Source organism: Podarcis bocagei (assembly GCF_964188305.1).
Source record: "Podarcis bocagei genome assembly, chromosome: 2".
In the NCBI taxonomy this organism is placed as follows: domain Eukaryota; kingdom Metazoa; phylum Chordata; class Lepidosauria; order Squamata; family Lacertidae; genus Podarcis; species Podarcis bocagei.
Genome location: NC_138126.1, coordinates 97,551,976 through 97,577,246, shown reverse-complemented (window position 1 = coordinate 97,577,246; position 25,271 = coordinate 97,551,976). Strand labels below are relative to the sequence as shown.

The following is a 25,271-nucleotide window of genomic DNA, read 5'->3' as shown; positions in this document are numbered from 1 at the left end:
CTGTCCCTGAAGGCAGAAGAGGGAGACGAAGTGCTCCGTCTCCCTCTTCTAGCTTGGGGATGGCTGCGCAAACCTGGGGGGAAATCAAATTTTTTCCTTTGATTTCCCCCCTCAAAAAATAGGTGCGTCCTATGGGCCGGTGCGTCTTATAGGGCGAAAAATACGGTACTCATGGTTAGGATCCTAATGTGCACACAGGAACCATCCCAACTTTTTAAAAGATAACTAATGGAGCCTGTTCAATCTTTTAACTTTTTTATTGCATGCATGACAACCATCTAACTCAAAGCTCCTTGATACACAACCCTTAAACTTGCCATGAAGTAAAAGTTTCCCAAGCATATCTGTTTATTTTTAAAACCCCATTTATTTCCCTATAGTATACAGCAGGGGTTCCCAAACTGGTCCCTGGACCACTAGTAGTCCATAAGCTTCATTCGGGTGGCCTGCAGCATTTCTGTAAAAATACAATGAAAAATCATCTAGCACAGCACATCACAATTGCTACAACAGGCAGATAAATCATTAAGAGATCTGCAAAGACCCTCAACATTTTTCAAGTGGTCCATGGGGTGGGGTGGGGAAGTTTGGGAACCACTGCTATGCAGTAACTCCTGCATTAGAACCCTTCTATCTTCAGAAATACATCTTAAAGGTGCATTGCTGCCTTGTTATAGTGAAGTAAGGCTAGCAATCTAGAATAGCACACAGCCATTTAGAACTGCCAGGCACTCTGTTCATCTGTGGACAGTATATGAGCTCTGTTGAGGATTTCTTATTTTCTCAGTGCCTGAACTGATATGACTGGTATCCATCAGATGTGGTTGGAAGGAGAAGGAGCCCACTTTGAGGATCTTTCCGGCAACGAGCCATGGCTTCCTTGTAATTAATCTTCTCTTTGGTGATGGGGTCAACAAGATCCTTTTCATAGCTGGATTCATCTTGTAGCATCATGGCCAGATCACTACTAAGCATGCCAGCCTGGGAAGCTTCTGGCACTGGGATACGGCCAGTTTTCTTGGGATCTATTAGCCCTCCAGTCAGATGTTGGACCTGTAAATAGGGAAAGGCATTGTCCTTGGTCATCCACCCTTTCTGGACTGCCTCTCCTATAGACAGCCTTCTCTTGGTGACTGGATCTTCAATCCCTGTAAAAGCTTTCTGAGCATTCAGCAGCCTTTGCATGTAAGTGTTGTCTATCAGCCCTCTATCAATGGCTTTGTGGACAGAGTATCGATCACGTGAGATAAGATCAACAATGCCTCCAGTAGCTGCTTGGGCCTCTAGAAGCTTTTGAGCAGTCATTGGGTCCACCAGCTTCTTGCTAAGTGCAGACTTTATGTTGTACTTGTTGTCGGAGGTAGTGTCATACACACCGGCAATGGGGAAGGTATCGTCACAGAAGGTTATCTGCACGCCAGGAGGGAAGAAGCTCTGCTTTTGCTGGAAAACGGGGGATGAAACTGGAGACTTGGAAATGATTGAACCAATAGAAAGGGAGGAATTTTGCTTAGTTTCTCCTGCTACCAGCAGAGCAAACTCAGAGATGGGGATCTTGCCTTCCTTGTAGAGCTGGTATTCTTCTTTTGTGATCCTCCTAAACCGCAGGGCATCGTCAATGGAGTACTGCTTCCCACTCTTCTTGTCAAGGAGCACAGAAACATCGCCTTTGGGTCCCAGCGTTGTGATTTCTTCCCAATCACATTCTAGTTCTTGCAGCTGAATATATTGACTTCGATCTATCATGCCTCTCTTATATGCCTCATAGGGTGACATATCCTTGCCAGTCTCTGGGTCCAGAATAGAAATCTTTGTGGAGAGATTAGTTTCTCTCATCTGGGTCTCATGGTTCAGTTCTTCCTTGTTAACTCTGGTTTGGAGTTCCCGGATAGCTCTCTCTTTTTCATAGATCTGATCCTTCTCTCTAAGTATGTCTGCTTCAAGGGAAGAAAGCTCTTGACCAATTTGCATCTTCTTTTGTCTGTCATTCTCTGTCCTTTGGCTGAGGAGCTTGGTCTGCTCTCTAAGGAAAAGGATTTTCTGTTGCTTCTGCCTTTCTAGTTCGTTTAATTCATTCTCAAGATTGTCTTTTTCTTGCCTTGTCAGATTGCGAGTTCTTTGGAGATCGGCTTCTTCTTTGGACCATGTTCTCGTCATGCCTTCTGCTCTTTCAATCTTCTCCTTGAGACGCCTGATATCTTCTTCTGCATTCTGCCGGGCTGTTCTCTCTCTGCTTAGCAGATCCCAGAGACGAGCTCGCTCATTTTCTAGCACCCTATCCTTTTCTACTCTGATTACTTCCTTGTAGATGGTTTTTTCCTGAGACTTTGTTTTTTGCAGAACATCAATCTGGGATTGAAGTTTCTTACATTCCCTCTGCAGGCTCGATACTTGAGCCTTTTCGTTATCCAGTTCAATTCGCAGGTTGGTGCTGGACTGCTCAAGAACAGGATCCTTCTCTACCTTGACCACTTCCTCTGTGATTATTTTTTCCTGCACTGGGGCTGGGCTCTCCTCAATTTCCTTTATCCTCAAGGTGATCTGCCGCATTTCCTTTTCCAAGGCTAGCCTTTTGTTTCTGTCTTCTTGGAAGTTAAGCAGCTTCTCTTTCTCTTCCACCGCAGCTCGAAGCTGCTGGACTTCACGTTCCAGGCGTCGGCGGTTGCTCACTTCATCATCCAAGCTCTTACTTAGCCTGCTGTGCTCATCTCTGAGTTTTGGGTCTCTCTGGGTGAGAACTACCTCCTGGACCACCACTTTTTCCTCTGGTTTTCTCCTCTCCAGAAGCATGTACTTGTTCTGCAGGTCATAGATGGCATCTTCGGTTGCTCTCCTCTTTTGTGATACATTACGTACTTCCTGGCGGAGGCGTTCAGCTTCTCTCTCCAACAGAGGGTCTTTCTCATATCGGACAACCTCCTTGGTAACCAGCTTGGTTTCTACCTTGGATCTTTCCCTCTTCCACTCATCTCTCTCTCCCTGTAGCCTGATCAGCTGTTCTTGGGACCTGCCATTTGTATTCACAAGGTCATTCAGCTGCTGTTTCAGCCTGTCTATTTCTCTCAGAATCTCCGGACTCTTTTCCATCTTCACCACTTCTTCGATGACCTCTTTAAACTCCACAGTAGGAGGCTGAGACTTAAGGACTTTGAGCTCAGTCAGGGCTCTTTCCACCTCTTGGTCAACCCTTGACCTTTTTCTTGAAGCTTCTTGGAGCTCTTTCTTCAAACGTGCTATCTCCTCTTCCGTTTCTGGGTCAAGACGAAATATCTCGTTGACTCTTTCTTTAACCTCCACTTTAGGCTTTTCCTTTTCCACAGTGCTGTATTTGCTCTGCAGCTCTATCAGTTGGCTTGCTAGCAACGAGTTCTTGCTTCTCTCCTCACCAATGAGAGTCTGAAGCTTGGATGCCTCCTTCAGAAGCTCTGGGTCTTGCTCCACTTGCTTTACCTCCTTCACAATGACTTTAGGTTCTGCCGTTTCAATCAGCTTTTCAAGCTCTTCAGTCCTGCTTTTCAGTTTAGCAATTGTATCCACCAGAGACTTCCTCTTGAAGCTGTCTTCGTCAATTTGCATTTGCAATGTCCTGACTGCTTTTAGCATTTCTGGGTCCTTCTCCAGCTTGACCACCTCTTTCAGCACCACTTTCTCTCGGATGTTTGGCTGCATCTGCTCCAGCAAGTGCAGCTCTTTCCTGAGCCGTTCAAGTTCGGAGGAGGAAGTTGAGTTCTCCTGGAGGTGCCTGATTTCCTCTCGGAGTCTGGCTGCTTGAGCATCTAGGCTTGGGTCTTTCTCTATCTTAGTAATTTCTTTTGTAAGCAGCTGGGCTTTAACAACCTTACTATCTTTCTCCATTTGGAGGACCTTATTGTTCATTATCTCAATATCTGCCTGTAGACCCCTTCTCTTCTTAATTTCATTCTCAATTTGATTAGATATTTTGGACAGGTCACTCTCCAGAGTGGGGTCCCTATAGTATTCCATCACTTCTTTCTCCTCCACTCTTTCAATAGGCCGTTGGGTCTTCAGCATGAGAAGTTTGCTCCTCTGCTCTTCCAGCTGCTGCTGAGCCCTGGCTTTCTTGCTCCGTTCCTCTTCCAGCTGAGATTTTAGGGCTTCTGATTCTCTATGGGACCCAGCTGTGTTTTCAGACCGCTGGGTCTGCTCGTGCATCATGTGCACTGTCTCATCTACTTCCTTCTGCAGAAATGAAGAAAATGAATCTTTAGAAAGACAAGCCAAAATGACTCCCAATGAAAACTTTTACACTGCTGCCTATATGGATATGTGGCGGTAGGACTTTAGTTATCTAGCGAACAAGTTTAATAGTGTGATAAAGAGGAAGACAGAGATAAAACATTGCACAGGCAAAGGCACCCATTGAGGGAGTGTAGCAGTGATGGTGAGAGGTGAGGAAGGGTGTGGCTAAAGAAGAGGTGTGGCCTGCAGAGATTCCTGGAGGCCACATTCAGTCCCTGGGCTTGAGGTCCCCCATCCCTGCAGGAGAGCATGACAGAATGACAGCAACTCAAGGCAGTATCCTGGCAGGTTTTGGTATGAAACACCAAGAAATCTTCCTTCTCATTTGCTCCCAGGAGAAGCTAATTGCACTAACTGAAAGTTATGGTTATTTATCTGTGCATTATCTTTTAACCTAATATGATTTACATATACCTTGTCCATAACTTTCTTGGCAAATTCCAGCCGGCTCAGTTGCTCTTTGTTTTGGGCAGCTGTCTCGGTGAAGAGCTTTGTCACGTTTTTTTCCTAAAGAGAATGAGCAAAACACATTATTTTAAGGTACCACATCACTTTGTCCTGCTGCCATTTCCCTTCTAGTTCAAGGCTGTCAACATCTGCCAGGCTACAGTACTCAACAAACAACACTGTATGGAAACTATAAATGGGCCTGCTGTTTAACTGAGATCAGGAATGGGAATGTTACCAGTGGGAGCATTTCTTGCTTTCTTTAAACTGCAAGAGTGTGCTTTGTCAGTTTTCTTCCCTCTTCTAATTGCGTTCAAACAGGCACTTGATCCTTGATCCTTCTCCTTTTATTTTATTTTATTTTTATGTGACACACTGTGATGATACATGTGTTAGAAAAGTCTAGGTATAGAGGAATTTGCATCGCAGGAATAAGTAGAAGATAATCACCAGCCAATTCTAAGCCTCTTATCAGCCATTAGGGCTACTGGACAATTTTCTCTTTTTAGCTTTGTGAATCAATATTTATCCTGTAGTTTCCTATGAAATGCACTGCTTCTGATGTCCCCCCCCAACCAATCCAAACTGAGAAAAAGAACAGCCTAGCTGCATATTAAGGCTGTAGTGTATATACTGCCAAGGTGCCACAATACTTTGTTCTGAGATTTTCTAAACTGCTTCAAGAGTGTAACCAGTTGGTTAGGAGGGGTAGAAATTTTATATAAAGAAATCAGGGTCCAGGGTCCCAAGCTCTCACCTGTGCTTGGATGCTCTCCTGAAGTGGTGTCACCCGGAGGCGTTTTGCTGAAGAAGCAGTCAACGAAGGGTCTAGGGAGGATCGGTATTTTCCTGCCTGAAGCTCATACTCCTGTTGTTAAAAGAAAAAAAGGATGTGGTCAAAGGAAGATCAGTCTGGTTCACCCAACAGGAAATAGAAAACGTATAGAAAGAAACCCTGCAAACATACGTTGAGGACAGTCTGCACGTTCTGGGACAAGTTGACCACAGCATCCTTGTCAGATTCTTTACTCTGGATTTCATCTGCCAGCCTCTGCAAGAGCAAAAGGCAGTTAGGACAAGAAAGCACCAGCGGTCTCCCTGGTGCTTAATAAACAACAAGCATTACAATGTTCCTGCCCTGAAAGTTCCTGTTTTCAGTCTAGGTGGGTGGATGAGCTGGGTTACCTCATCCTCCACTGTGGTGAGTTTGGTTACATCAGTCTGACAGTAAGAATGCAGAACGACCTAGCAATGGCCGCCTCAAGGAGCCATCAATTCCCTTTCTGAGGGTGTTGTTACCTTTAAACTGCAAGACCTTTCTTTGGGTGAAGATACCACACTGCTCACCTTCTGGGCCTGGAGCTTGTAGTTGACCTGGCTGGGTCCCTCTGTGGTCTTGACCTGGTACTTGGGAACATTGTTGAGCCAGAACATTAGGTTCTCATTGGCATTTTGGAACTGTTGGTAGGTGAGGCTGGTGTTCCGGAGAGTCTTCTCCCTGCACAAAGAACGGAGACACTGATTAAGAAGCAGAAGCTCAGGTTGTGCCTGTTGTGGTTAAGGGAAAGTGCCTCGTTTATTGACTGGAAGCATTCTGTCAAGTTACGAGAGGCAGGCTGATTCCTTTTTGTTGAAAGACAAGGCTTTGCTTCTGGAAGATGTGATATATATAACTTTTAACCCAGCAGCCAGAGACTGGATAGAAAATGATGGGCTGGTCACTGAGAGGGAAGAGTGGCTACAAAATAGCTACCAGCTTTCCACATTCTTCCATAGTTCATTGATCTCAGCCATGCTGCAAGGCACTATTTTGTCCCCAATGCTATTTAGCATCTATAATGAAGCCACTGGGAGCAGTTTTGTGGAGATTTGGAGCACGGTATCTTCGGAATACAGATGACACTCAGCTCTATGTCTCTGCAACATCTGGATCAGAAGTGGGCATGTCAGTCCTATACCTGTGTCTAGATGCAGTGATTGGCTGGATGAGGGCCAATAATCTGAAGCTAAATTCTGGCACTATGGGTGGGTGGTTCTAAGCTCCAGGAAATTGCCCATTTGCACTCCCTTTGAAGGAGCAGGTTCTTAGTTTGGGGGTAGTCATTGATGCATCTTTGTCATTAGAGGCCCCTGTTTTCTTATTCCTGGTGTGTATTTATATGTTTTTATATCAACTTCGAGGGCAAAGAGAGACTGGAAGCCACCTGTTCCAAATCTGGCCTGTTAATTAAGTTGGCTCACAAGGCTGGATGTTCAGATACACACAAACACTTTCCATGCCCACCAGTGGAGAGGATCTGGCTCCTTACCGGTGATCCAGCTGGTCAGCAACAGCATGATATCGGTCATTAAGTAGCTGGACCTCCTTTTTCTGCCTTGGCAAATCAGCGCAGTACTCTTCAAAATTGTTCTGCACTGCACTGCAGCTGTGCTCAGCATCCTTGAGGCTGCGGTTCAGTTTCAGCAAGCTGTCCTCATGTTTCACCAAATCTCGCTTCAGTTTCTGTGAAAGAAAGAGACCACCCGTTCAGAACAGCAATTTTATTTCAACCTGTGGATTAAAAAAACCCCTCCCGAAATCTCAGTCTGATTGCTTTCCTTGATCATTTGGTCTTGAAGTGCCAAGCCTGTTTCTGCTAAGTGGAAGGAGACTGGTGTGGCGCTGAGCAGGTATTATACTGTAATTTAATTGCAAACCAATGGAACCAATGTGTGGAGGAGAAAAAAAAGGACAAATAAATAGTTTCACTTGGGGTTTGAGCAAATGGAAAATTGTTGCAGCCTCAGTTGGAAGTGAGCCTGGGAGATAAAATTCTCTGGTGGTTAGGGATAAGGGAAGCACTGGCCCAGAAGCACCCACAGAAAGAAAAGAAATACTCTGTTCTATCCCACCCTATACCGATGTCCTTCTGATTCCAGAGGTCCCTCACCTGAAGTTCATTGGCACGATCCTGCAGTGCATTGGGCGAGGCTGGGATGATGCCATCATGAGATAACTTGGCCTCAAGGGTGCTGATGAACTTGTCTGTGTTTTCTATCTGATTCTCCAGGTTCAGGCCTGCTTTGGCTCTGGAGAGGGGGAGACATTTTAATGCCAAAAGACAACATTTCACTTCTAGGTTGTTTTCTTCAACTCCACACCAAAGCAAAAAAAAAAAAAAAAAAAAAAAAAGCGCTATATATTGCCAGGTGAAAACATTTAAGATTTCATAGAAACATTTTGCAAGCTGCTGCCTCCTTCACACAGCAACAGAGTTCGATTCTCTGCCAAAATATTGCTGAAGTCACTTACTTTTCCTCATAGAGTCTGGAGAGCACCTTAACATCATTGTATTTGTTCTTGATGTTGTTGAGTGTCACAGGCAGCTGAGAGGCAGAGGTGCCAGCAGGCTTCTTGGAAAGATAGGCCTCACACTCCTTCTGGGCAACTTCCTTTTCTGCTCCTATGACTTGAAGCCTCCTTGCTGTTCCCTGATATAAAGGCGGATTTTATTTTTAATCAGTCAGTAAAATTCAAGGTGATACAACAGTCATTTATGGAGAGACCAGTTAGGGACTGTCAGGGAACTGCCATCGGAGGGACAGGTGGTGGAAGGGCTCACGGAGGCTGGGAGAGACCCAGCAGCTGAAGCAGGAACCAGCAGGAGGAGAGGTGGGTCTCTGAGGGAAAGCGAGCAAGAGGGAGGGCTCAGGGACACGTCCAGCGAGAACAGTGGGGAGGTTTCTGAACCTCCCATAGGGAGACCCACTCCTCGCCGGAAACTGTCACGCCGCGAGTCCAGAAGACGTGTTTCCGTTAAGGAGCTTTTATGCTGGAAGCGATTCCGAAAGCAACCACTGTCGGAATCTGCAAGTGACTAGAGCAGCCATGTCTGAGGGGCTCCGTCACAGACAGAGGTTTGTGGACTTGAACAAACTCTGAGGGACTACGATTTTACGCACAAACAGCTCATCATCCCATCACAGGGACATACCGTATTTTTCGTTCTATAAGACACACCAGACCACAAGACGCACCTAGTTTTTGGAGGAGGAAAACAAGAAAAAAAATATTCTGAATCCCAGAAGCCAGAACAGCAAGAGGGATCGCTGCGCAGTGAAAGCAGCAATCCCTCTTGCTGTTCTGGCTTCTGGGATAGCTGCGCAGCCTGCATTCGCTCCGTAAGACGCACACACATTTCCCCTTACTTTTTAGGAGGGGAAAAAGTGAGTCTTATAGAGCAAAAAATACGGTAGGTCTCAACACCACCAGTGGATTTGAAGCCATTGGATTGACATGTCTACATGGCCTATAAGCTTATAAGGTTTAATGATGCATCTAGCACCACTTTAAGACTTTTTCCAGCCCAGTGGAGTTAGGTCACCAGTCATAGCTGGGAATACTGAGGCAATTATTTCATGAGCAACTCTCAACCACAGAACCTTCATGGATGTAGCCAAATATTTGAGTTATTTATCCACATCTTTGAGGAAAGCCGTAAAAAAAAAAGAACAAGCTAAAAACCATTCTACAAAATACTGAGGGGGTAGGAAGGTGAGGATAGGAACTTGTTTTCAATGAAGCAGCTTTAAGCGTTGCATGAGAGAGCCTCCCCGGCTCTGTTTATCAGGAATGCCAGTTAGTCTTGCAAAGTAGACATAAAATGTACAGGCAGAAAAACAGCAGTAGAAACCTCTCTGCCCTGTGAAGGTGTTCATTCCCTCTAAAAATGAACAGGCTTATCAGAGGCACAAGTGAGCAGTCAAAACTTACCTCCTGCCACTTTACCAAAAAAAAAGGGGGACTTGCCTCCTGCTCTCTGATCCGTTGAGTAAGGTCCTCTACAGGGTCACTGTGGTTTAGTGGAGACCTCAGGCGGCTGAAAATCTCATTCTTGACTTGGTCCAAGTTACTACCAACATTATCCAGTTTATGGAGCAACTGGCCGGCTTGGGGATCATCCTGGGCCACAGTGGTGCTTCTGACTGGAACTGAAATGACAAGTATTATTCAATAAAGCATGCAGATATTTGCATTTGTCCATGGGGATAATTGCTATGCCTAAATGCCTCCTGTTCATCTTCTTCCACATCCACCCTGTAAGTTACTGTATTTTTTGCACCATAACACTCACTTTTTTCCTCCTAAAAAGTAAGGGGAAATGTCTGTGCGTGTTATGGAGGGAATGCCTACAGGTGGCATGCCTACGGATTTTCCTCTAAAAACTACATGCGTGTTATGGTCGGGTGCGTGTTATAGAGCGAAAAATACGGTAAGCCTTCCCCTACAATCTCTGATCCTTATGGATTCCTGCACAAGCAGAGACTGGGCAACTTGAAGGCCCATGGGGAAGAGAGGCGAGCACCTTAACCAACCCGTCACGCCACAATGGTATTGCAATTTCCCCTTAGAGAACGGCTGAAATGCTGACATACCCTGGTGGCTGGATTTAACTGGTTCCCTATGGCTGCTTTTCAAGGTGTTCTGAACTGTAGCTCTCCTCTGCTTCACTGTGCTCAGCTCACCTTCTAGCCTGAACAAGACAGGAGGAAGTCAACGTTATTCACAGCCCAGGGCTTCCCTACAACACTTGCCGTGTACACGAGGCAAGCTCAGAGAGACTGCCTTTTTCTAGTGGGGCATTAATCAGGTCATTTTATTCCATATCAAGTATTTATATTGAAATAATTGTTGGAAAATAAGTAAGTAAGTAAGTAAGTAAGTAAGTAAGTAAATAAGTAAGTAAATAAATAAATAAATAAATATCAGAGCAGCTTATGACAATCGTATATAAAACCAAACAGTAAAAATAATGTGAAATTTTAAAATCAGAGCTGCTTTTGTATTGCTGCTTCCCATGCCGCTCCAGTAACATCTGCAGTTAAACTACCTAGCTTGCAGGCGGGTAGTTGACATGGTAAGTGACTACATTAGTTGCCTGACCTGTGAGATTGCTTCCTATGGACAATAGCTGAGCTGTGTGTTTGAGAAGCATCCACACAGAAGTGGTCCCATGCTGTTTAAGTACCCCATGAATCGATTTCTGCTAGAGATTTCTCAGAAGATACTTTCCCATCAGCTTTTACTTTGACAAAGGCCAACGGGTACTTTCTGGGGTGTGTATTGTTTCCTTTGCCACGTGCACTCTGGAAAGTGTCCATGAGCCTTGCAGCAATTTATACTTCTACCGTGGGTGCCCAAGCACCCACAAAATTCTCCATGAAGGGGCTGGGCACCCACAAATTTTAGCGCCAGGGTCGTGCACGCTGCGTGGCACCCATGGCCCCAGGCACCCACAGTTGTGAGGCCAAGCTGGCACTCCTGCTTCTACTTCCCTCTGTCCAGTGCATATTATTATTATTATTATTATTATTATTATTATTATTATTTATATACACACACATACATAGGCAGCAACCATTTTGTGCATGTCCAATTGACGCACGACCACCAATGTGCAGGACTTTTGGACCTGGAAAAGGGCAGAATGGGGATGGAGCCAGGGGAGGGGCGGGCTTATGTGCTCTCCACCAACATGCACAGGGCTCAGGAAAGGAATCCCCACACAAAATGGCTGCTGCCTGCTTGCTATTTTCTATCCTCTAAGCCAATCCATTGCCAGTCTCTCCTTAGTGGACCCAATCCATTGCCAGTCTCTCCTTAGTGGATTTATTCCGTGTGCAGGCCAACCAGGCATGCCCTGGATACTCTATTCCCACCCCCGCCCCACCCCCAAACAGCCAGGCCACATTTTGTCCCCACTGAGTGTGCTCATTGAACTGATTTGGGGTTCTCACCCAGAGCTTTCTCAATGTTGTTTTTTTTTGTACTTCTCCAAACACTGGGGTTTCCTCAACCTTTCTGGTACCTCCCCCTCTTGAGGATAGATTGTGCTGTTTTAGCTACATAAATATCTCTACTTGGAAAACTGTTCCCTGAATGCTTTACAAAGATCAGTCTTAGATTCTGGTGGTTGTCTGCACTGTTTTGGAGTAAATGTGGTATCCTGATAATGCCAAAAAAAGAAAGAGTACTAATTAGAAAAGATAGCACATATTTGCAGAGCCTTCAGTGGGAGAGGTGGAATCTACAAAGACCAATTTGTTAAGGAGCTGGAAGGACATAAACTAATTAAAATTCCTGTTTCAGAGAGTCTCCTAAGCAACAAATGACATGAATAGTGTGTATTTTCGGGAGGAAAAATGAACAAGAGAAAAGGGAAATTGCTGCCATGATGCCCCTCCTAATTATGCACCACTGTCTTAAGGCTGATTCTCAGTGGTGACAATAATCACATTTTTAGCATATGTAGATGTGCAAGTTCCACTGGCAGGGCACTCATGCTTGCTAACATGAAAGCTTTATGGAGTGACTACGGATGCAGCACCCTGCATGAATTGCTGTCAAAATTATACACCACTTGATCGTAAAAAAACAACAATTCTCCAAGTGATTATGGAAAGTCTATGTGTAGAGGCTACATGATACAAAACCCGCACCTTAAACAACAGGCATATGGGAGCCTGAAAACCATTTCCATCCAGCAACATTTCACTACCATCATGAACCAGATCTTTTGCAGCTTCCCAGCACATGCAGACATAATACCCGCATGATAGAATGCCATTAAACCTCTTTTATAGAGAAGAACCTCTGATATGGGACAATTTCCAAAACCATGGTTCAACCCCATCGTTTTTAAAGGTGTGTCGTGTTCTATACTGCCCTAATATTTTTTGATATGGCATTATAGATATAGTTTTATAAATAAACAAAAATTAAACCCGTATTCACCGATTTTTAAAAATCACCAGTAATGAATAGATAGAAAATATGTTCTTATTGTTTGTGGCATGTGCACCGCTAGTGGTATACTCATGAGACAGAGAGAAAAAGCTTTGTACTCACCTGTTAACTCTCTCTATGGCCTCTAGATCTGGAGGGGGGATGGAAAAGCAAACAGCAGGTGCTACCTTAGTCTCTCTACTGGCATTCTGCACGACCCAGTTTTCCTGGTTGCTGTTGTCATGCAACATATACTTCTCACCCATCTCGAGCCGCCCCTGGAAGGAAGGAAGGAAGACAGAAGGAAAGTTTTGGTTTTGAGAGAATTTCAAATATAGCCACCCTTTGCTAGAAAGACAAACTCAAGACATTGTTCAGATGTCACAAAATGTTGTCCTTTGTTTCTGCAGCTCAGAGGTGCCCTGGGCCTATTTTAGATGTTTGTACATGTACACATTTGGTGCCATTACTAAGAACAGAAGAAGAGCCCTGCTGCTGGATCAAACCAAAGACTATCTACACCAGCATCTTAAATCCCATAGTGGCCGACCAGATGTCTCTGGAAAGCCCATAAACAGGGCATTAGAGCAAAATCCCTCTCCTGTCCATAATTCCCAGAAACCAATATTCAGGAATACTATCTCTGATTCTGATGATGGTATACAGCCACCATGACTAGTAGCCATTGTTAACTTTACCCTACTAGCCCCAAATGAGTGGAATGCCATATATAGTGATTTCCCTTAAACTCTGTCACTCTGGTATATCCTACAATAAAGGGATCAATTGTGTGGTGTCACACCTGCTCACTGTTTGTGGTGTGCTACAGATTGGTTGTTGCACTGTCTTAGGGATATCTGGGCATAGAGAACTCTCATACCACACTGTTCCTTTTTCAAACATGGCACCCAAATACTCCACCGCTGCTTTTCCTTCTGCTTGACTTGATGCAGAAGTAGCAGCAAAAGGGAGATTAAAGCAACCTCTTCAGAAACCACAGTGAGGTACACGGTACACAATTTCAGAATAATCAGTTTCCATCACATATGATACGACAAGGCCATTTTCTTACATCAGCCAAATCCCAGTCACAGATGGTAGTCACGGTAATTGGCTGGGAGGGTTGGAGTCTGCGGAGTTTCAAAGGGCTAATCTCCTTGCTCCTCCTTTTCAGTTCAGCAATGCTCCTCTCAGCTTGTTTCACAGACTTCTCATCGTTCTAGACAGGAAAGAGGAGGAGAGAGTTCAGAGCTGGTGTGTATTTTGGGCAAATAACGCAGCCTAGAGCAGGACCAGAACAACTTGTGGCCCACTAAGCCATGCAGAGCCCATCAGCCCTATACATTGGCCTGCTAGGTAGATGACAATTTCCCTGTTTTCAAAGATCTAGGCTAGTTAGCGAGCTCCTGGTGCTCTGCCATACATAGTTAGTGGAAAGCATTTTGTTTGATGGCCTGTAAGTTGTGTGGGCTGGGTGTTGATGGGGCTGGAGACCCTAATTTTGAGGATGTTGATGGCACAATGACTTTTGTTCTGTTCACACATTCAGAAGAAAGCATGGAAGGGGATCATGTTTGCTGTCTCCATTCCTAAAATGCACATTAATCTGAAGGTCTGAAAGAGCTTGTGCATGCACAATTTGTACACATACTGCACAATCAGGAACTTTTCAAAAGGCACATGATCTCACTGCTCAACCCAGGTCAGCCCTTCATCCATAATCTTCATCTGAACAGAACTTCTGTGTTTTATTAATTCTTATCTGGGGAGCAAAACCTTCTGGGAGAGAACCCAGTCACAAGGCAAAGGAACTGGGTGCAGTTTCCCCCCCAGCAACTCATCTTCCCTCACCTCCTCCTTTCCCCTCTTATCTTAGCTTCTCTTCACTCGATTTAATGTAGTGAATCAAGTCCACTTGTCCAATTTATAACTCCCAGGCTGTGCACCTAACTGAATTTAGATGAAGCCATAAAAATAATTAGATTTGGTTGCTGCAATAATCCAGGAGAGGCACGGTTGCTCCAGGCCAGTAATTAAAACGTAAGAACTTGTTGAAATCACGTCCCCATTCCCCCTTGTGGTTCTCACTTCCAGCTGAAGGAATAAATCAGACACCACTCCTGGGCTGTCCTTGTTGAACGTGCTGTATTTCGTATCAAGGTCATTGTTCAGCTTGTTTAGTGAATGGCTCACAGCATCAGCATCGTCATAGAACTAAATACAAAAAAGAGAGAAGAGCAGTAGCAAAACAGTCAGAGAAATGTACTTTGACCATGAAATTCAGACACTGCTAACTTCTGCTGCTGTGCTCCTATAGCAGAATGTTCATGTTGCTGTTTTTGCCAAACTTTAACTATAAGATATGGGTGAGGAGGGATCCATGAGATGGCGCAGGTGCAAGGAGTTCAAAGTGCTGAAGGTGTACCTTCTGATCACTAAGTTTCATCTGAACTTTGTCTGCCTGCCCTTAGGAAACTGCCTAAATATTTTAAAAGTTTCTACACATGATCATGAAGATTTGAGATCCCTGGGGTCCCTCATATACCACCTTCTAGTACCCTCCCACAATCTACCTTTCTGTAGTTCTCTATGTTCTTCAGATGGTTCTCTTGGCAGATGCACAAGTAGAGAAGATTCTGCCACTCATTCTTAAGCGCTTCCTGATGAGCCTGCAGTGGAAATGAAATAGTTGTCATGTCATTCTCCATCTAGCTTCATGGTTTTCCGCGGAGTTTCTTTTCTGTTAACCCCCAAACTGACAGAAGTATGTAGCTGTGGGCTGCTGAATCCACACAACAAAGGAAATCATATTACAGGGCAAAGATACAGTGGTGCCCCGCAAGACGAATGCCTCGCAAGACGAAAAACTCGCTAGACGAAAGGGTTTTGCGGTTTTTGAGCTGCTTCGCAAGACGAATTTCCCTATGGGCTTGCCCTATGGGCGTTTTTTGCAAGTTTGTTTCCTTTTTCTTAACACCGTTAATACAGTTGCGACTTGACTTCGAGGAGCAACTCATAGAACGCGGTGTGATAGCCTTTTTTTGAGGTTTTTGGTGATTTTTGAAGCTTTTCCAAAACTTTTCCAAAACTTTTCTGACACCGTGCAATGCAAGACGAAAAATTCGCTAGATGAAAAAACTCGCGGAACGAATTAATTTCGTCTTGCGAGGCACCACTGTAATATGCTGTTCAAAATCTGAGAGAGGGAAATCAACACATTTGCTTTGTATCATGTGAACTTATCAGTTTCTATAAGGTCTGGATCAGAGGTGTGTCGTAAAACATTTTTGAAAAATATTAACATTCAAAACACACGTGTAAGCTCGTTGCACAGCTAGAGGATGGACAGCGGTGTAGTTTATTCTTGTGCAACATCTCATTCCCCGAATACTAATGCCATCAGATTGCAAAATATTACCACTCCCTGAGAAGCTGCATTGTTGGACTCTAGCCCAAGCTCTCCATGATTATATGCTCAGTTGAGAATATAATGCCAAACTTTAATGTAGCACAAAGCAAAAACTCCCCAGATGACCTTGCTCTGCAATTTCTGTTTCCTTTCATAACTGACCATTTCCAGGGCATTTGTCTGCTTGTACATATGACAGGCCAGAACCCAGCTATTCCTACATACCACAAAACCATGAAGAATTTTATGTTTTGGTACACAAGAAAAGGCCTTTCGGAATGGGAGCTTTTGAATCAGGTCACCTGACAACCTGTTTGTTGAACATGCATCATGATCCATTTGCCCTGAAGAACCAGAGGGCAGAGACCCCAGCAGATCCAGCAACATATAGCATGGCCCAATTAGTATGGTATTGTCAAACTTAGGTTTGTCTTTTTATACCACTTTAGCTGTCATGGCTGCCTCCTCAAAGAATCCTAGGAATTGTAGTTTGCCATGCTGCAGAAATTTCTCTGTGAGTCCACCCACACCCCTGCTACAATTCCCAGGTTTCCTTGGGAAGAAGGGGATGTCTGCTAAGCTATTTTTTTAGTGTGGATTTGTCCAACAAAACACAGAATGTAAGGTTGGCGTAATTATTCAGAGAAGATCCTTCATCTAATGCAGATTGCAAAACTTTGGGGGAAATGATATGGGTTTTTTAAGTGGCACACTAGAGTTGCCTGCTCTCAGCTCTCAGGATGTGGTAGGTTTTAATGGCGAAACAGTATCTCAATAAATACTCTTTTATTTTGCTGTTCTCCTGAACTCGCTCTGGAGGGCCATATAATATCACAAACATTTAGACATAGCTTGAAGCAAGAGAAATCTAGAACAATTCTTCATTAAGCAGAGGGGTGGGGAATTGGTGGTCCTCCGGATGTAGTTGGACTCCCATCAGCCCCAGCCAGCATGACCAATGGTCAGGGATTATGGGAGAATCAGTGCATAACTGTTTGAAGATCTGGGCACAGAGAGAGTTCCAGATTCTGCACCTACCTGAATTGGGCTCACAGCTGGATGCTTCAATTCGACCATCCTCTCTCCATCATCTTGGAGGGTAGTCACATACTCTTCTTGGTTAAGGAGTTCATTATTTTTGAAATCCTGCAGGAGGATCAGAAGGAGCCCACTATATAAGCACTTTGAATGCTAAGAGGTCCTTTGCATTTTAGGAGAAGCAGTAGCCCCACATGTCCTAGAAAATGCCAAATCTACCACTAAGCTTAGTTATTAGATGCCTTTACTGACGTCAGTGGGGCAGAGAAAACTCCTGCTGCTCAGATTTTCATATAAAAGTGTGTGTGAGAGAGAAACAATGCATTAGAAGACAAAGTGCATGTTTACATAATCTCTTCTCCCAATAAAACAACTGGAAAAATGTGAAGTTCACGTGGCTAGAACTTTCCAGATGTGCCCCAGACCCAATTGGCTAAGGAATCCAGGGCATAGATTAGTGATAGCTCATGTCAGCTGAAAGTGGTAGGACTTCTGTTCCCAAATCCCCATTCACAAATGGTTTGCATGCAAAGAAAAAAGCATCTAGATGCAAAAGTATCCGTTTCCCCTTTCCTTGTTGCTGGCTCTCTCATACACAGATACCCATGCCACAAAGCAGCCTGGAACAGGTTCCCCAACCATTTATATAAAAGTTTCATAACATGGTAGGTAGCTTCCTCCATCCTCCCCATTTACATTTTCTCTTCTCTGCTTCCTCAATGTTTTCATGCTTGTGCGGCACTTTGTAGCTCCATAAAAGGAGCACTAGAGAGCATGCATGCTCAGAAGAAGCCTAAAGGATGGTTTCCTCTGGGGTCCACCCTTGTTCTGTTAACCACGAACATGCCCAAGTTCAGAGAGCTTTGACTGACCAGAACATATTGAATATACGTTGGGACTCTCCTCTGAGTGTGGACTGAGGTAAAGGGCAACAACAAGAGCAATAGGCCCAGTTATCTGTTTAGTAAAGTGATGTTCAACACCGATAATTAAAAGGACTCCTACCAATGCAACTATGCTGCATGTTGGTGCTGTTACACATATGAATCATTGTGAGCTAAAAATCACTTTGGAGAGTAAATAAAAGAAACCCGCATTCCCTGACCAAAGTCTTATCCAAAAAGTTACCATGGGTGGCATTCAACAGTTTTATTCAGAGCAGATCAACTGAAATTAGGAATGTTCGTTGATTTCAATGGGTATACTCTGAGTACAACTTAGTTGAATACCACCCTTTGGGCAGGATTCTACAAACAAGCCTTGCTAGGCGAAGCCCACACAATAACGTCCACTGCATGCAGGACATGGCTCCCAAAATTGGTTCTGCAGGTGTTGAGGGAACCCCCAGGACACCATGTAAGGGAATTCTTCTGTCTGGCAAGCCAAAATTATTGTGCTTATGGAACCCTTGCCAAAGCACTACGTTGAATTCTTCCCCAAATCTCCTGTTCTTCCCTATCAGGTGCTTTTGTTTTGCAATGCCGTTACTTACCTCGTACTCACGCCGCGCAGACTGGGGGTCAGCCATCTGGTCACTCCAGTCCTGCCTCAATATCTTGTTCTGCTGCTCTGTGAGGTAACCCAGCTCCTTATTGCAACCCTGGAGATGTGTATAGAGGCTGCCCAAGCTCTGGCCCCTCCAGATAGAGGCTTTCTATCCATTTGGAGAGAGAGAGAGAGAGAGATTTCAATGCCTTGGCAGCAATTTTAACTTAGAATGCCTATAGCCCGTTTTAGGGAACGTGGTTCGTTTCAATTCTCCCTCAGAATATAATTTGACACCACAACAACTCCATGAAGTAGTTTAGAATGAAAGACAAAGGCCACCGCTGAATGTTTATCATATGAACATGGATCTCCCTCTACATCCAGCCTCAAAACCTCAGTCCAAAAACTTCCCCGTAGAAACGCTGGCTAGTGTGGGGATGGGTGACTGAAATGAAGGTGTTTGTGCTCAGTGAGTCATATGGCTTGTTTGGTTGCTTGAAGTGGGCCCTCAGGTTCTGAAAACCATTGTGTGGAAGGGGCAGAATTTAAATACTGCACCCAGGGCATTCAAATTCTTTTCTTTTCCTCACGCTTCCAATTACACATTCAGTGCTTCTTTTATGCAAGGAACCAGGAACTGTAAATAAGGTACTGGGAACTAGTAACCAACTTCAGCTTTGTAGGAGTGTACCTAGTGCCTGGCGTGCTCTGGTCTATGGGGTCACGAAGAGTCGGACACGACTAAACGACTAAACAACAACAACACCTAGGGGTTGACCAGGTTGGCACCTCCAAGGCTGCAGGCCCAAGTATGTGTGCGGAAATTGCACCTCTCCACTCTGCCTTGGAGTGGCTAGGAGGCCACCTGCCCATTCCCCAGCCCATTCCTCCGCAGCTCTGGGGTGGCTGGATGAGGGGCGAAGGCTCCTCTGGGGTCTCAGAGGAGGAATCCAGTTGCTGGTGTGGGCCTTCACAGCAGCCCTGTGGGGACCCCTCCCCAGGTGGCCAGCAGCACTATTAGAAGTGTGAGCGGAGCACGCAGCATGGCTCAGAGGGAATCAATATGGAGACAGTGGGGTGAGAGTTGCAGGAAGAGGGAAAAGGAAGGGTTAGGGAGGAAGTAGAAGGGAAAGCAGCAAGTGGAGGAAGGGAGGCAGGAAGCAGACAGACAGATGATTGAGGAGGAGGAGGAGGAGGAGGAGAAGAAGAAGAAGGAGAAGGAGAAGGGAGGCAGAGTAGAGCAGACCCAATCCTGATGGCTGCAGAGGAAGTCACTGGCACAGTGTGAAAGGCAACAAATAGCAAACTTTTTGAGTGTCTGGTCCATGGCTCCTCCCAACTTTGAAGGTCCCAATATAGCTTCTTGCCAAGGGTGCAGAGGTATGCCTAGCAGTGGAGGAAGCTGCTTGGGTGCCTGGGGCTGTGCACCCAGGGGTGGGGCGCACCGCGGAGCCTCCGGAGTCTGCCTGCCTTCTCCCACTCAGCCACCCTACAGCTGGGGGGGGGGAGGCAGCGAGCGGACCGCTTGGGCAGCGCAGAGCCTGCACACGCCCAAGCCACCGTGTCTCTCCCAGGAGACTACAGGCCCCGCGGTGAGTGTCGCCTGGCATTTTGTCACCTCCCTCAGTGGTGGCACTGGGGGAGGCCTGCACCCACCTTCCTCTTCCCCTAGTATGCCTCAGCAGCTTTGTAAGTGCTTCAGGAATCGACTAGTCCAGGTTGGGGTGCAGCTAAACATGCCTCATTTTCCAAACAATGCCCTGCCTGAACCTGACAGTTTTCTTTAAAATATAAAAGCCTCTTTAATAATCCATTTGGTTTTTTTAAAAGGAAAAATAAGTTACCTCATAGAGAAAAAGTGATGTTGTGGTCTATGGATTAACACAGTAAATTCTATTCTAGACATATTGGAAAAAATTCTTACCAGCAATTTCTTGTGCCGGCTCCTTAAATCTTCTGCTTCCTATTTGTTTGGTAAGGAGGGAAGGGAGAGAGGGAGAGAGAGAACATTCACAAAGTAATTGATTATAAGTTTTAAAAAAGAATTTCACAGACTATAGAAAGTTTTATTTAAAAAGCAGACCTTGTCTTATTGCAGGCAATTGTCAGGGTCCAATATATGTACTGTAGGAAAGTCAGTGAAGACTTATTTTATACAATTTGGATTCAAGTAGAGTCTTCTGGCTTTTTAAATAAATTGATGTTAACAAGTTTATTTCAAAATGCTGGTATTCTGTGTGTACTAATTCAGTGTTTATCATTTTAATTTGAATCAGATTCAGGAAATTGATGCTGGGAACATTGAATTTTGAACATTGAGTGCAAAATTCTGGCTTTGTTTCATCCTTTCAAAGCAGACTACTCATAGCTTTCTGTTTAAAGAATGGCAGCAGAAAGCTATCAATTAGCTAAGTCGGCCTTTACTTTTGGCTACCGATTAGTCATCACTGTCAATTAGCAATTTTCCTTTACTAAGGTAATTAAGGCTCAGTCTGTTTCTGTAGGCTGTTATTATCACACAGTTCAGTAATAGGGCAGCTGAGGTACAATGTCCTAAAAAAGGCCACATAATCACACAATGTCCCAAATGTGTAATACTCTCCCCCCAGAAGTCCATTTGACACCTACAGTGTTAATTACTTAATTAATCAATGAAGCATTTATTGACTGGCTTTCATATAAAAATAAAAATGTGGTTTGCATAATAAAACAGTAAAATGCCTTAAAAACAAAAACAAAAACCATAATTTTTTGAAGAACCAAAGCTATGTTTATTTAAGCATCTTTCATGTGTTATCTTTTCAGCATCAGCTCAAAACTTCATTATTTTCTCAAGTTTTTAACTGTTGAGATTTTATAGACCTTTTATTTATAAGATGCTGAGCCTGTGCTGGACAGCACAAGATATTGTATGGAATTACTTGGATGTATCACTGATGTTTTTGTTCTGTTTTGAAGAAAGTTCTGCAAGTAAAGTTTTGAATAATATCTAATGGGTCTGGACAATGTTTCATTTCAAAAGAAGTTAGTTTTTATGCACCCAGTTGCTTCCAGCTGCACAATATTAATATCTGCAATACTCTATACATTATGGAATCTGTACTGCATGGTTGAGGGAACCCTACTGAACACATTCTGGGGGCACACAATGGGGTCTAGCAACAGAGTTGGAAAGGTAGATGAAATATGCAATTTTACCGGACTATGAAGGTTCTTGATCTGGAGTCCATATGCTTCAATTTCCTTCTGAAGGATGTTGTGTTCTGCTACCTGTTTCTCCAGCTCTGACATAGTAGGTCCATATTTCCCTGCATCGATTTCTTTCTGCAACAAAGCCAGTAAGAGCACTTTAAGGGTTACCCAACTGAGAAAGACCAGTCCATTCCTCTAACCTCCTACGCCAAGATCTGTTCCTCATGGTAGCTGCCAGCAATAAGGACCCCCTTACCTTGTGATGTTGGAGGTTACTGAGCACCAGAACAACAGAGCAGGAGAAAACAGAAGAGGGGAGGCAGAGGTTTTCAGGACAGGTTCAAAAGGCCTGGTGGTTTTACCAGCACAAAACCATTATTGGTAAAACTGCCCCCCCCCCCGATAAACTTTTTTCTGCCATGAAGCTTTTCATACAGAGGAGAATCCTTTGATTCAGGAGGACCATAGGCTGTGTACACAATATACCTTTAAAACACATTTAAAGCACATTTCCCCCCTCAAAGAATTCTGGGCACTGTAGTTTGTTAAGGCATACTGGGAATTGTAACTCTGAGGGGTAAAATACAGTGCATAGAATTCCTTTATGGGAGAAACATGCTTTGAATGTGCTTTAAAGGTATAGTGTGTACACAGCCTTAGCTGTTGATTTTACAAGGAAGCAGGGCAGGAGGAGAGTTAAGGTTCATGCAGAGAAGAAACAGCTGAGTAGGCTTACATCCAAGACAACAGTGTGGCTGGCAGCAGCCAAAATATCTTCTAGCTCTGCAATGCAAATGCCTCCAGCCATTACTCTGCCCATAGCTAGGACACCAGAGAAGAGGGGTGTGTGTGTGTGTGTGTGTGTGTGTGTGTGTGTGTGTGTGTGTGTTGTCTTCCTCACAGACTTTATTAGGGGCCCATAGAGTAAATAGGAGATGTGGAGGGAAGCGTAGACTGGATCATCATCCAAATAGGATAGGGAATTTGACTCCCCCTGAGTCAGGGGAGGAAGAAGTCGGTTGTGCACTAAGGAACCCTGTTTCATCTCCTAGTAGATCATAATAATCATCAACAACAACATTATCAACAAAGTATTATTATTTATGCCCTGCCCAGCTGAACACCAAAGAGCTATAGTGATGACAAGGCAACCCTCCATTCTAAAAGCTCAGGTCTAGTGCCAGTAGTTGAAAGCAGGTCTGTGGCAAAGGGTATGTTCAGTAGCAAAACAGCTGCCGGTTCATCTTGACTACAAGCCTGGGGCATTTATTTCAAAGGCACTATTAAAGCAGCTGCATCTTCCGGGTTGCTTTAAGATATTTGCAACATTAAAAAAACTTTCTCAGGTTTACTGCAAAGAAACTGCATTTAACAATCTAAACAAACCCCCTTCTGCTATAGTTCCTTCAATGATGGCAGTGACAAGAGGGCCTAAGCTTGCGATCCAAACCATAGCTACTATGATTATCATGATGACCAGGTTGAATTCCCATCAAGTTGTATACTGGGCCATATCTGAAGATGGTCTCATCTGCTATCAATGATTGCGCCAGGGGAGGTTATTGCTTTTGTTTGTTACTATGTTATGTATTTTTGTGTTTTTATATAGTTAACTGCCCCATGAATCTTTGGATGAAAGGCGGTATAGACATTTAATAAATAAAAGTAAAATCCTCATGAACATAACTACACTTCTTGAATCATGCCTTTTGTTTTCCTTAGTGGAATTAATGTTCACCTTTATTAGCAAATCTGCTTGCTCAAATCAAATACCAGTGTATCCAGTTAGGAACCTTTACCTGCTTTTGTTCTAGAATTTTTCCCCAGTCCACTTTGGAACCAGCTTCAGGAAGTGTAAACTTTTCATACAGATCTCGATATTCGGCACATTGGTGTGTCACTCGGCCGTGCAGCTGCTTGATGCTTTGCAAGAAAGAAGGAAGTTTCTCTGTTAGAAATTAGGTCTCCCAACCTAAGGAAGATTTGACCAGGACCACAATGAAAGGTTTGGTCTGGAGTTTATCACCTATTGATGTCAGTCAGCCACATGGGTTACCATTAGGGATGGGAGAATCTGTCAATTTAAGTTTATCAGACTTCCATTTTAGTGTAGACTCCTCCTAATATACACATTTTTGTATACACATTTGCCTAATATACAGTGATACCTCGGGTTACATAAGCTTCAGGTTACAGACTCCGCTAATCCAGAAATAGTACCTCGGGTTAAGAACTTTGCTTCAGGATGAGAACAGAAATCATGCTCAAGCGGCGCAGTGGCAGCAGGAGGCCCCATTAGCTAAAGTGGTGCTCCAGGTTAAGAACAGTTTCAGGTTAAGAACGGACCTCCGGAACGAATTAAGTACTTAACCTGAGGTACCACTGTACATATATCTTTCTAAAGCATATTTCCCCATATATTTACATTTACCCTAATTAATTTCTCTGCTGCTTTATGCATTTCTAAGCAACTTTACCTTAGTACATGCATTTTTGTACACATATCTTGGGTTGGGGAACCACACTGCAAAATTCAGAGAAGTGCAAATTTTGAATAATAGAATTGTAAAGTTGGAAGGGAGCCTGAGGATCATCTTTTCCAACCCCCTGCAATACAGGAATATACAGGTGTCCCAAATGGGTATCAAACCTGCAACCTTGGGATTATCAGCGCCATGCTCTTGCCAACTGAGCTATCCAGGCATGGTTGAATTTCAGTCTGTACATTGTTTTGGAAGGTGCAGATTTGGAAGATTCACCTTAAAATGCAAACTGAATCTAATTTGTGCCTCATCCCTAGTCACCATGCAACTAGGGCCAGGGCCTTTTCAGTACTGGCCCCGACTTGTTGGAACGCTCCGTCACAAGAGACTAGGGCCCTGCGGGACTTGACATCTTTCCGCAGGGCCTGCAAGACAGAGCCGTTCCGCCTGGCCTTTGGTTTGGACTCAGTCTGATCCCTATGTTTCCCTCCCCTTATGGTTTTGATCTATGGGCTACTTTTAAAATGAGGCTGCATTTTAAATGGCATTTTGACCCATATTTTAAATTGGTCCCCCCCCATTATGTTTTTATTGTAATTTTACTGGTGTTAGCCGCTCTGAAGCCGGCTCTGGCAGGGGAGGGTGGGGTATATATATATAAAATTATTATTATTATTATTATTATTATTATTATTATTATTATTGTTGTTATTATTAAAATTTAGTTCAGAAGGGTTGCAAACAAATAGAAGCATTACAAACTCACTCTTTTTCAATTTCCAAGGCCTGAGGGTGCTTCAGACGTTTGACTTTGTCCACATCTAGGAAGAGGTCCTTCAGCAGCACCTCGGCCTCTTTCAGGTTTTTGGCATTCTCCTGCTGGAACTCAAAAGGCTTGTTCTGCTGGCGGTAACTGCTGTCCTGTAATCAAAAAAAGTGTTGGTGCATAAATGCCATCATCCATCGGAGATGGTAGGAAGTGGCTGTGAATCATGAAGCCAAATCTTACTCTTGAGTACAAACAGGCAGCTCTCAGTATTTTCACAAACTTGAGGAAAGTGTTTTTCGTCACGCAGTGCATAATCATTAATTTATAGAAATCACTGCCAAAATATACACTGGTAGCCTCTAGCTTAGAGGATTGAAAAAAACAGGTGAGACAAATTTATGAAGGATAGACTTAGCATGC

General features: G+C 44.1%; 1 protein-coding gene across 2 annotated transcripts in view; it reads right to left on the bottom strand.

The window, feature by feature from the left end:
* Nucleotides 1-238: 238 nt before the first annotated feature.
* The window catches only part of EVPL (envoplakin), a 42,452-nt gene continuing 17,419 nt past the window's right edge, over nucleotides 239-25,271 (bottom strand). For both annotated transcript variants that reach the window (XM_081185336.1, XM_081185337.1), the window contains exons 5-24: nucleotides 24,849-25,003; nucleotides 23,399-23,522; nucleotides 21,606-21,731; nucleotides 20,332-20,370; nucleotides 18,412-18,573; nucleotides 16,920-17,027; nucleotides 15,046-15,141; nucleotides 14,561-14,686; nucleotides 13,545-13,691; nucleotides 12,596-12,750; nucleotides 10,123-10,220; nucleotides 9,497-9,678; nucleotides 8,000-8,178; nucleotides 7,638-7,776; nucleotides 7,017-7,210; nucleotides 6,055-6,205; nucleotides 5,675-5,758; nucleotides 5,465-5,575; nucleotides 4,675-4,767; nucleotides 239-4,200 (exon numbers count right to left, since the gene is read on the bottom strand). In XM_081185336.1, coding sequence (XP_081041462.1) covers nucleotides 784-4,200; nucleotides 4,675-4,767; nucleotides 5,465-5,575; nucleotides 5,675-5,758; nucleotides 6,055-6,205; nucleotides 7,017-7,210; nucleotides 7,638-7,776; nucleotides 8,000-8,178; nucleotides 9,497-9,678; nucleotides 10,123-10,220; nucleotides 12,596-12,750; nucleotides 13,545-13,691; nucleotides 14,561-14,686; nucleotides 15,046-15,141; nucleotides 16,920-17,027; nucleotides 18,412-18,573; nucleotides 20,332-20,370; nucleotides 21,606-21,731; nucleotides 23,399-23,522; nucleotides 24,849-25,003 — 5,886 coding nt within the window. In that variant the 3' untranslated portion in view covers nucleotides 239-783. The remainder of the gene's footprint in view (nucleotides 4,201-4,674; nucleotides 4,768-5,464; nucleotides 5,576-5,674; nucleotides 5,759-6,054; nucleotides 6,206-7,016; nucleotides 7,211-7,637; nucleotides 7,777-7,999; nucleotides 8,179-9,496; nucleotides 9,679-10,122; nucleotides 10,221-12,595; nucleotides 12,751-13,544; nucleotides 13,692-14,560; nucleotides 14,687-15,045; nucleotides 15,142-16,919; nucleotides 17,028-18,411; nucleotides 18,574-20,331; nucleotides 20,371-21,605; nucleotides 21,732-23,398; nucleotides 23,523-24,848; nucleotides 25,004-25,271) is intronic.